This window comes from Rhea pennata, chromosome 2 (genome assembly GCF_028389875.1).
Source record: "Rhea pennata isolate bPtePen1 chromosome 2, bPtePen1.pri, whole genome shotgun sequence".
In the NCBI taxonomy this organism is placed as follows: Eukaryota; Metazoa; Chordata; class Aves; order Rheiformes; family Rheidae; genus Rhea; species Rhea pennata.
Window position 1 is genome coordinate 21,913,890 of NC_084664.1, and position 12,020 is coordinate 21,925,909.

General features: G+C 35.3%; 1 protein-coding gene across 1 annotated transcript in view; it reads right to left on the reverse strand.

Moving 5' to 3' along the window:
* Positions 1-12,020, reverse strand: part of MALRD1 (MAM and LDL receptor class A domain containing 1) — a 278,695-nt gene that overhangs the window by 230,901 nt on the left and 35,774 nt on the right. The window contains exons 10-11 of the mRNA XM_062567604.1: positions 4,398-4,544; positions 1,251-1,360 (exon numbers count right to left, since the gene is read on the reverse strand). Of these exons, the coding sequence (XP_062423588.1) occupies positions 1,251-1,360; positions 4,398-4,544 (257 nt within the window). The remainder of the gene's footprint in view (positions 1-1,250; positions 1,361-4,397; positions 4,545-12,020) is intronic.

A 12,020-nucleotide genomic window follows, 5' to 3' on the forward strand; every position in this document is an offset into this window, starting at 1 on the left:
AATAAAACAGATTAATTTAAGCCAACACTTGCTTCAGGTCTAATACCAATTCACTGATAAGGACCTAAGGAGCCCGTGTCCTGCTAGAAAAAGATTCTACTACTGGTTGTGTGTCTTACAGGCTGACTTTGTTTTCTGATATTTTTATTTTTAAACAAGATTTTCCTAGGTGAGATCACAGTTTCTAGCTTATACTGATTTTCAAAAATTAGGCAACCAGTCTAAAGTCTAAATACATATCTTAGGTTCTCCCTAGCAAAACTAGTAAGTTTTGAGAAGTTACAGAATAGAAAAATAAAAAAGATTCAGGAAAAGGAAAAGAGTGTACTAAAATTGTACAGTAGCCACTTTATTCAGCTGGAAGAAAAAAAGATAAAAGTTCAGTTAAAAATGTTCTGTTGTAGTGCGTGTGTGGCTGTATGTCTGTGCATATATATGTGTGTGTGTGTGTGTGTGCATGTATCATGCTAGGGGAGATTTATTTAAGCTGTATTTTAAATCTACAATTTTTGCTGAAATTTCCAACATTAGCCAAACAATAGTATTGCTGTTTTTCATCTAAGGCTTTTCTACTGCCTAGCACTCCTTGATCTGCTTCTCTCTGGCAGCTTTCTAGTTTGTCAGATCAACCACCATCCTGCTACTCTTGCGTTCCTCTGCAGAGCCCACATTTCACAGAAAAACACTTCGAGGTAAACTCTTGAGCACCGCATTGATCAGATTTTTTAAAAAAGAACAACCTCCACAAACCATCGATTAAAACTTACTATGTGTTAGGAGCATGCTAGGTAATTCTCTCCAGTCACTAGAGCATGGCTAATCTGTGTAATAACTTCAAACAACAGATCTACTGTTACGGACGTTTGAGGCAAAAGTATTTCCTGCTTACAGACGACAGAGTGGTTCTTTGCCCACTCTTGCTCGTAAGTCAGGCTGATTTGACTGCAAGTGCACGTGGCCCTAATATTGTTCAGCCATGTTTTTCCCAGCATACAAAAAAATAAGTACAGTCTTAAATGCTGAGTTACTTTGGGATGATTTAAATTGAATAATAATTAGATACAAACATAATGCAGTAAAAAGCCTGCTGCACTTCCCTCCTCCCAGAGTCAGTCTGTAATTCTTTCCACCATTACGGAAACAGATCCAGTTTTCCTGTAAACAACTCTTATAGCAAGAAGAACACTATATATGGACCTCAGGTGACTGGTAAATTACAAAAATAAGGACAGTTAATATCAAACAGTTACCTGGCAGCAGGAAAGTCCAGGGGACAGTTTGACGAGGAAAGGGCTCCCCAGGCGAGACAAGGCCAGCTCGGTGTTCCTCTGCTGTGATCCATCAAAGTAAATGTATGCTCCTGTAAACAAATTCAGAGAAATATGTCCAACAGCAAACAGCCACCTGAGAAAATTAACTCTCCCTTTAAGGCCGCCGCGGGCACATGGACCTCATTCACACACCTAAACGTATGGAGCTGCATCCCTTTCAATGCAGCCTCAGTAGGTTCAGTTCATCCTCTCTAGGCGGATGCTGTAATAGACAGTGACAACCAGTATCTAGATAGATAAAAGACGAAACAAGAGCTGCTAAATGCTCCTGCTGTTCCTCCCCACTAAAATTAACATGCTCCACACAGGAGCAGACACGAGTCCACAGATAAAGAAAGAAGGGGAAGGAAAAAACAGTAGCTCAGCAACTTGGATAACGAGGGTATCCTCTCATGGTGCCTATGAGCACTTAAAGTTGAGGAAATGAATAGAGACCACTGAAAAACAAGTTCAAATACTGCTTCTACAAGGGCTTCACTGTGAAGAATGCATTCCACTGGATACATTCTTTCATCCGCCCTCTTTAGGTAAAAGCCTTAAGACCTCAGTCCTCCATCCCCTCCACGTTCCCTGCCTCTCCGCTCCCAGTGCAGTCATGGTCGGAGCTGGAACACAGAGTGCCCAGGTCAAACAACACAGACCTCAGCTGGTATTCCTAATAGATACACTCTAATTGGCTTAAACAACTTTACAAGTAGAATTTGGAATTAAAATTAATTTCCTTTAAGGTACAGTATTCACTCTTAGCACAGCACAATTGATTTTAAGCATGCCAACAATGTTGCAAATAACGGGAGGCAATAGAAAAAGCTGTATTTTCTCATGAGGTCGGCAGGCTTGACATTGTTGTCTGTGCTAGTGGAGATGAAAGCTTAATTAAAGATCTAATCTGAACTCTGGCAAACAAACTGCCTTTGGATTCGAACTACAGCAGATGTGCTTCAGACAAAGGTAGGAAAGGATAAACATCTTCAAGGGGCCATAAAGCAGCATATTTTGAATACCATCAGTGCTGTCTTCACTGAATACTGAGATTTTTTAATGAAACTCTATGCAAAATAACACTAAAGGCTCAGTCTTATTTGCACATTGATATTACGCTTATTGCCTTACATCTTGGAAAATCAGCTATTGTGCTGCCACAGCCATACTCCTTAGTCATTTATTTCCCATAGACAGATAATGAAGCAGAAGATTAGGTCCAGCCCTGAGTGAATAATTACTGCCAAGACTGGCAGAAAGAGGTGACCATTACAGCTTCTTGTACAAACAGGCATGCTGCACTCTGCAACGCAAGGGCAGCTCCTGTTGTTGGCATACAAGGGTACTTCAAAGGAGGCACTCTTGATTTGCAGTCGAAGCTCTACAACAGCTTTGTTAAGATCTTCATTATTCAGATTTTGCAGCTGTCCTCTCCAGAAGAGAAGAGATATGAACACTCTGCAGTATTACAAGCAACTACTGCAATCTAAAGAACAGTATCCCTGATTTAATGTTAGCAAAAACTTGCCAAAAGAACCTCATTCCCATTCTGTAAAGAGAATAACTAGCATGTACAGGATTTAAAAGCTGTGATGTGGTTTACACAGAGCACAGTAACAGATGTTACTCAAAGACCTTTGAACCAAATTATGTGGGGAGGCTTCATTACTAGGACTGGGAGGGCTGCATTGTACAGTAGCTTACAGATCTGCTTGAGGTAGATGCTTCAACCTGCAGCCTACGACTTTGTATGTACAGAGATATGAATCTAATTCAAAATTAGCTGGTTCAGGTACCAAAGCAGCTTAAGTGCAGAAGCATATAGGTCAGCCTGTGCTAAGTTAACACGCTTTTTAGTAAGCATAGCAAGTGATTCTTCAGGTAGCCTTTAGAACTTCTTTAGGACCTAGAATAATCAATGTGGGAAAGACGTATCATAGGGCCTTTCTCCAGAGCTGTAAGTATTTGAAAGCTGTTACTTCTCTACTAAGGGAACATAGTTGGAAGGGAATGCAGTTTGAAGAGGATGCAGTAAGGCAGACCCATGCCATTCACTCTAGAGTGACAATAAAATGAAATATCAAATAGGTACTCAGAGCAGCATCTCTTTGGTGTACTTCACTGCTTCGAGACCAGTGGATAAGGGGGTATATGATCATGCAGTTATATTTAAGATATAGCATGTGTACACATGCTCAAACTCCTCTGTGTTTGCTCAGGCAAATTTTAGTCTTGGAATTCCTTTACCTTTGAATGTTTGTGGTGAAATGGTTATATTTCACCTTCCTTGAATGCGAGCATATGAGTTCTGTTTGTGACATAATATATTAACATTTTTAAAATTCTTGTTCTGATCCTTGTCCTACTCAAAGGGATATCGGACTGTAACTCAAATTTTAAAACAATCTTCTGCTCTTGAAGCATAATAAATACATTTTAATAAATTAAACTCATAGAATATTTGCCAATATTATTCGGCAATGATAAACATGCTAGGCAGTTTCAGTGTTATGTAGCACACCATAATATCATTTTCCTTTTGAAAAAAACTTTAAACCAGTCATCTGTTGGGATCATCTTTTTTCAGTTGAATGTATTTTATAGCAATTATGAACTCATGGTGAAATAACTGTTTAAAGGCTATTACACTTGCTCTATTTGTCCTGGACAGAACTGAAAATTTTATTTGCACTCTACAAAAACCTGCAGTGAAAATTTCATCCAGTTATATTTTCAAGAATGGCTTACGAGTGATACAAAGATGTTTATTGTATACGCAAATCTGGCTATGTCAGTTCAATGGGTAGTATCTGAAAAAACTGAAAGCAGCATCAAATCTCAAACCTCACTGATGTCCTAACAAAAAGTGATGGTTGCTAAGGCACGGTAACCAAATAACAAAGATGAAATCTAAGAAATAGCAAGGCTGAAAGACAAGCTCTCTATATTATGGTAATTATGTTATATATTATGTAGTATGTATTTTTAATCTAAATTCATCAGTGTGATATCTTTCTACAAGTATGAACACTCATCATAGAAGGAGAAAAATAATCAAAAAAAAAAAAAAAAAAGAGATCTCACCATGTCCAGCATTAGTTGTATGATCTCTGTCAGGGAGTCCTGTGTCAAGGGGAGCCTCTCCTTTCGTTATATTCCACTGAGCATCAGCCGTACTTAGTGGCTTCCATCCACAGAAGTCAGTCTCAAAATTGCACATAGTATAATTAGCTATTGTGAGAAGAACAACAATAAGAGATCATTATGTTGAGTTTGATGCAACAATTTAATGCCAAAACTATTGACATCTTATATTTGGATGTAAAAGGAGTTTTATCGAAGAATCACTGATATCTTTTACTGAAATCTATATTGTTCAGCTAGGAAAAAAGTTTTAAAATATACGTAATAGATCAGGAAGGTCTTTCCATTCTTAATCATCGAATTCAGAACAGTAAAAGAATCCACCTATAAAATAACTAGCTATAGTCTAAATAAAGATGAGACCTATAGATAGCCTCCCAATAAATTATGAATTTGAAGTTATATATTTTTAAAAGATGAACTTTACTGGGAAGTTGATCACAAAGGTAGAGTAAAAATTCAAATGTTTCTAGTACTTTAAACACCTTGAAAATAAAGATGAAATAAGCTCATGGTTAAGTTATTTTGAAAATGGATTTAAATTTATTATTTACTTAGGTCTGCTGGAAATTTTTGTTGCCATGTAAAATGCTACTCTACTGCAAACAAATTTTCTCAGTTGATATAGATTAGATCCACATAAATTGTATAACACGTTCACGTTCTATTTCATTTCTAGAATAAAAATAACTATTTTGATAATAAAATATTACAAACTGCAAGAGTTTCATTCCCTAGTCCAGAACAGCTTCAAAAAATTCTGTACTTAATTCTTTGGGTCACTTACTACAATTGTAAAAATTACTCTGGAACTGTGCATGGCAGTCTCTAGACTTCATGGCACATTTATCCCATTATATCAGCCTCAGACATGCTTATATTTATTACTGCGATTTTCAGATTTTACAAATACAAAATGAAATACAGCTTTGCTGAAGAACCACGGTAGTTATGTCCTGAAACAATGTTCTTCCTGTTATAAAGAGGTTATTCGAGCCATTAAATCCCAAGGTATGAAATAAATTACTATATCAGTATCTCTTAACTAGATTCACTACATAACATTAAAATCCAATGGAGTATGCTTTTTCCTATTTAGTGCAGTATATTAGTTAAACATTAAATTTATTAAACTTATTTAATTACAGAATGCTGTGGCTTTTGGCAAGATATCTTGTTAAGCAGACTTCAATTGATAATATATTAAGGTAGAATATGCAAACTGACATCTAAGTCTAAGCTGTTGTGCTGTATGCTAATTAAATACAATCTCTGGGCACTGTGCTTGGCTAAGCAGTCTTTATATGACCAGTGTGACTCAAAAAAGCAAACATTCTTTGCTTAAACACCTCTTTCCTCTGGCCTCCTCAAACCCTGCCAAAGATCTTCTACCTAAGAAGCTAACTGAAGAGACTACATGGTAATGTCCAAAAAGACATCAATAAGTGACAACATAGATATAAGGAACTTACACACTAAGGCATCAAAAGCCTGTTCTTAGAAGGAAAACTCAGACCAAAGTAAATATAACTGTTTAAATCTGAAAGAGAAATCAAGATGGCACTAACCGTTAGTTCATATTTTATAGATGGATAATATACCTTACGGTGGGTCTCTCTCTCTCTCTCTCCTTTCAATGCGTATACTTAGAACCTACAGAAAAGTCATTATGATCATATGAATAACAGCACGTTTCACATGCCAATGACATCAGATCTGTTGTCATTTAATCTGGCTCAGTGCCACATTAACAGTTTTGCACTGGATCATAGTGAACAGCTGACCAATTTAACTGTATTTAATATTATGTACTAACAAAGTGGGCAAAGCAGCAAGGATGTGCTAAAAACCAACGCACATCACTGTTCTTGCCAGTCAACGGGAAAGGGGAAGTGTGATGGAACAACCATCTTTCACATTGACAGCCAATAGTATGATTTTTCATTGTTATTATTTTGCCGGGAGATGGCTCCAGATTTTTTTTACATAAAAGCACTAGGTTAACATCATCCCTACTTTTGTCACCTAACAATGAAAACTAGATCATTTGAATGATATCATGCGTAGATATGAATACTTTATGATCATATACAGGCACTGACATCCTATGCTCACGTAACAGAGTCCAAAGAACATAAAGATGGAGAACTTTTTCCTCAGCACATTGAGACAGTGACTCCCACAACACTGGCTTACTGCAAAAAGTCTTGTGCAAGGCTCCCTTCGTCTCTATGGAGATGGTGACAACTGAAAATATGGTTCCAATCTGATATATAGAATTTCTTACTCTGAAGAGTAGTTAGTTTTTGAGAACATGCCTAAGCTGTGGGTTGGTTCTCAAGTGAACTGTGAAGTATTTGTTCCATGCTGCTGAAGCCTGAAATTATAATGAAAATATCCCACTATAATTGAGACTATCAAAATTTTTGTTACTGAAACCACCAAAGAGCTTTGCAGGAAAACTGCTCTGGATTAACAATAAGGGTGAAACCTGAGAATCACGTACCATGAATGGACTTCATTCATGATCTTAGCTATCTGTGCCCTTCACTGATCTAAAATATTCATTGAACCTCTAGTCTTTAGAGATACACATTATGGCTTCCTTGTCAGATTACTGAAAGGTGCAAAATAAAGACTAAAGATTCACTTTACTTTTATCTAATTCAAGGGTGAGGGAGAGAAAGGCTTGAAACACGTCTGCACTAACATTCATAATTATATTATGTTAAGGATAGTAAATTAGGTAAGTCCTGAATAAAATACATAGATATACTTAGAATTTGCTATAGTGGGAGCTTTTTAATGATACTGTTCTTCATTTCTTTCCAAAACATCAAAAGATCTATTGTTGTCAAGTATCTTTGATTTTAGCCTTGCACATTATTTTCTCTCCAATAAAAGGTACTCCCTGGTTGTCAAATGGCAAGCAATTGAAAATTGCCCCACAACACTCAAAAAAGACAGAACAGAATGGGAACAGAATACTAAAAAAGATACATTATGCTGATAGAGTGCGTAGCCATTATTATAAACTGTAGACAGAGCTAGCAATTTCTTATGAACTCTCATGTTTTCATTTGAGTTTAACATCACTTAAAATTGAAATATTCAGCTGCAAGTTCATTTTGTAGGTAACTTTCTCAGGCTTTATATATATATGTGTATGTATATGTATATATGTACATATGTACGTATGTACAAAGTTCCTTGGATCCATTGTTTCAGATTAAAAGCTAGAAGGAAAATCAACATGAAGATTTTACTGACATCAGACTGTAAAAAGGTATTCCACGTTTTATAAGCAAAAATTACAACTTTAATGGCTAAATTGTAAAGAGTTCATGCTTTGCACAGAAAACTTCAAATTTGCCTGCAGCTGGCTTTTGTATAAGTCTTTGGAAATCTTAACAAAAATTCACTTTCAGTTGAAATCATAAGTATCAGTGAAGTTATAGTATCTTGCTTTTGTAAAATTAATGCTTTTCAAAACTATAAAAATACTTTTAAATGTTTTTATTCTTCCCCTTTTCACTGAGCAGATATCCAGACTTTGAAACCTGCTGTTTGTTAAGGCAATAAAGCTTTAATATACATTGGTATATTCTTGGGATAATTCTTCATTTAAAACAAAAATGTTAATATGCATTCTTTTTGCTTTGCTCCTCAACTCAGTAGGAAAGAAGACAGTAAGTTTCTGCCATGTCATCAAATCCAGGGTTCTTCATCCAACAAATCCTGCTCCTTTTCTTCTTCCTGGGATAATACCAAGCCAGATTTTTCTAACACTTCAGATTTAGAAGGAAATGTATAAACATGGTCTATTTGTTTGAAGACACATGCATTGGATAATGCACACACAAAAAGACACAATCTAAAATCAAATTATTTAACTCAATCACTTTTTATATCCCTAATCAAGCCTAAATACAACTATAAAGGCACAAAGAACACTCATGGTGTTGTTTTCTGAAGAAAACAAATTCCAGCTCTAGTTAAGTATATGCCAACATATATACATATATACATATGTTACATATATACATATGTATATACATATATACATATGTTGGCATATACAGTATATGCCAACAACAAATTTTAGATGGTACTTTTTTTTTCTTTTTCACTGCACTTGCATTTTTAAAATGACAAATTCTATAGAAACATACAATCATCATGCAGAAAAACTGAGCAAAAGACATTTACCAGTTCCAACTGCTCTACCGTAAGCAGTTTATGGAAATGTATATGGAAATGAAATACTTCATGTTAATAAACAAAAATTTAATAAAATATTAATATTAGGAAACAGCTAGACTGTAAATGCAAGTGAAACCCAATTGCCTGAGTTAATAGTTTCACTTTAATTTTATCCTTTCTTGATCCTAAAAGCTAAGAGGTGCTTGCAAATGCTTAATCAAGTTTAAAAAAAAAAAAAATCTACACTTAATTTGACACTCAAATCCAAGTGAGACAATTTCTCAGCATATCTTTTCACTGCCTAAACATTAATAAACTCCTTCCCTGTCATAACACTGCATAATTTTCATTATAAATAGCCCTTTGCAATATTTTTATTTGGGCCTTCAGGAAATTATAGGGAATGCATCATCGGCAATTGCTGAAAAATAAGTGACAATTTATATTTTCTGAGGAGTTCTACTTCAGTTATGTAAGTTGAACAGATGGGAAAGTATATTTTGGGTATATTATGTTCCTTCCTATTGAATCCCTTACCATCACAGTTTATGTTATTTCCTTTCTGCGACAATTTCACAGGATTCAAACTGCAGAAAGATGTTCCACGTTCTGAAAGCAAAACTAGTGAATCCTCATGCATTTTGACATGCATCTATTTGCATTTCAGCAAAAGAGAAAGGAAATTAAAAGACAGACAACCACTTGCTTTCCTTTTAGTAACAAACCTAATTTGAAATATAACCTGGTTTTTTTTTGTAGGTGTATTAACATTTCTCAGCTAGTCAAGCATTAAATTATTATACCAGTTCTGCAATGACAGTGGGATCTAACCAGGAGAAAAACATTCTCCAAACTCTTCCACTTTAATTTCAAGAAATAAGTGTTCGATAAAACCATAAATCATCAACGTGAACCAATTTGCCACATTTTCTTAAATAACTAGCAAACAAAGCATATACTCCAAGAGCACTTGGAGGTTAGCAGGAAATGCTTTCTTTCTACCTCATTCTACCTATACAGCTCCCCTTGCTCCTTACGCAGAAAAACCGAGCAGTACTGTCAGCTCAGCTGAGTTACCAGCCAATTAACGTTGCTTCAACTTTGCTAACATGATGCTTTTTAGTTCTACTCTGACAGCTTGATCAAGTGAACACAACTGAAGACACATAGCTCTTTTCTCCATCAGGTTCGTGCTTCTCTGAGTCCTGGCACTGAATTAATTGGGATGCTGCCCTTGTGATGGAAGCACCCACGTTCTTGTGAAATTTTGAGTACAAAACATTAGTGATCATCAAAGCACTACAATGTGATTACTTTGTTGTTAATATTTCAGCATTTCCAGCTGAAGCTTAATATTCTGAGAAATGGAAGTGTTATATGTATACCTTTATACTCACTATTGCTACACATTCCCTCACAGTTTGTGAAGACTAATTTTTTCATTAATAGATTATTATTTACCTTAAAGTAATGGATTTATGCAGAAAGATGGCCCCAGGCCAGCAAGCCTGAATTTCTTTATGTCACAAGACACTAGACAGATATCTCATAGGACCCTGATGTCTTAGGTGAGCTAACCTCATCCCCTTCTGGAACTACTCACTTGCATTCCCTAGGGTTGAGAGACTTAGTTTTAAGAAAATCTCATGTCAGCACTGGATCTGCAGAGAATAACCATACGTGAATCAACAGGTCCTCCAGAAAACCTCCAAGATGTTGTTTCATTCCATCAAAATAAAATTGACTCCTTAAGAGAGAGACTGGAATTCTGTACCTGAAAGTTTTCTGTATTATGAGACTGCTAATCTTCTACCTTTTGAACAACTAAGCTATGGCTGAATTAACAAAACATAGTTTAAGATCTTTTAAAGTGCATGTATTTTAGTAAACGTTTTACGAACCCTATAGGAAGTTGATATCTTGCTGACCTGCTCTTACTCTCTGAAGAAATCCACCTTAGTATTACTACGCCGGCTGTGAGTAAATATTGAAAAAGAAAAAAGCAACCTTTACTAAAACCATGAGAGTAAAACACAAAGGTGCTGCTACACCATGTTGAGCAGCAGTGAAGAAGCCCATTACAATAATATAGGTGTTAGTTTCTTTTTCTCCATGTGTACATACAAGATTGATGGACGGATACTGGCAATCCCAGAAAATTAGTGTGTACTTCACAGTAAATTTGTAAGCATGTACTAAAACAAATGACTCAGCCTAAGAAACATGTTACTTAAACTTGAATGGTAACAAAATGATCTATATATTTGTTCATGTATTGCAGAAACTTTCAAGAATTTATAATTGAAAATCACTATACAGCAGTAAAAAAACCATATTTTTAAAGTTATTCAAATTTCCTTGGTTCAACATACTTTCTATGCAACAATACAAACCTTAGGTAGGCCTAAAAATATCTGATCTATTATTGGAGGTAAAGAAGCAGAACAGAAGAGTTAAACTGAACATTGGTGTTTTAAGGAAGCTTTTAATTAGACTTAATAAGAGGAAGATGATGTTCTTTCAGAAACAGCTGTAAGATGCCAAACCCCAAAATCATTTTGCACCTCCATGAATGCTGATGAGCAGGTAATTTCCAGAAAAACTACTACAAGTATGATATCACTTGAAAACAGCAAGTGCTTCCTAGATTCCTTGCCAAGTGGCTAGAAATCCTAGGTAGTGATTCATTTGAAATGCTTATATGTATTATGCATGTTACATATAAATAATAATAAGCATAAAGCTTGATATTTTCATCATTTGGCATGCCATTTAGTGAAAAAGTTCCCTTATGTTACGTGGGAAAAAAGAAACATCAGCATGAAAGAGTTTCTTTATCCCTCAAATGATCTAGGAACTGTATTACATTTTCTCCATTTTGAATAAATTAACTAGGATTTGATCATTTATTAGCCTTCATTGTGAACTAAGAAATTTAGAAGTGATCTCGGATAAGTGATGTCAAATAAGATGTAATGAAAACAGAATTTAATAGTAAAAACATTAATTTAACAATCTACTCACTTCATTAGATCCATTGATTTCAATGGAACTTCTCAAGTAAGCAATTATGCATATATGTGAGTATTTCCAAGAAAAGTTCCTTATTTTTCAAAGACTTTTAATTCTTATATGCTAAATTGATATATATACATACATAAGTGTGGAGAGAATAAACAGAAAGTTAGAGAAGCATTCTGAAACATACCCATTTGTTCTTGTAATAAATTGCATTTTTATAGGACCATTTGTGTCAAGTTAACATGAATGAAGAAAAACATTATTTTTCCCTCCTGTTTTAATGAGGCAAAGAAAATCCTCAAAGACCAGGAGGATCCTTCACATTGCTAGGTAACAGCT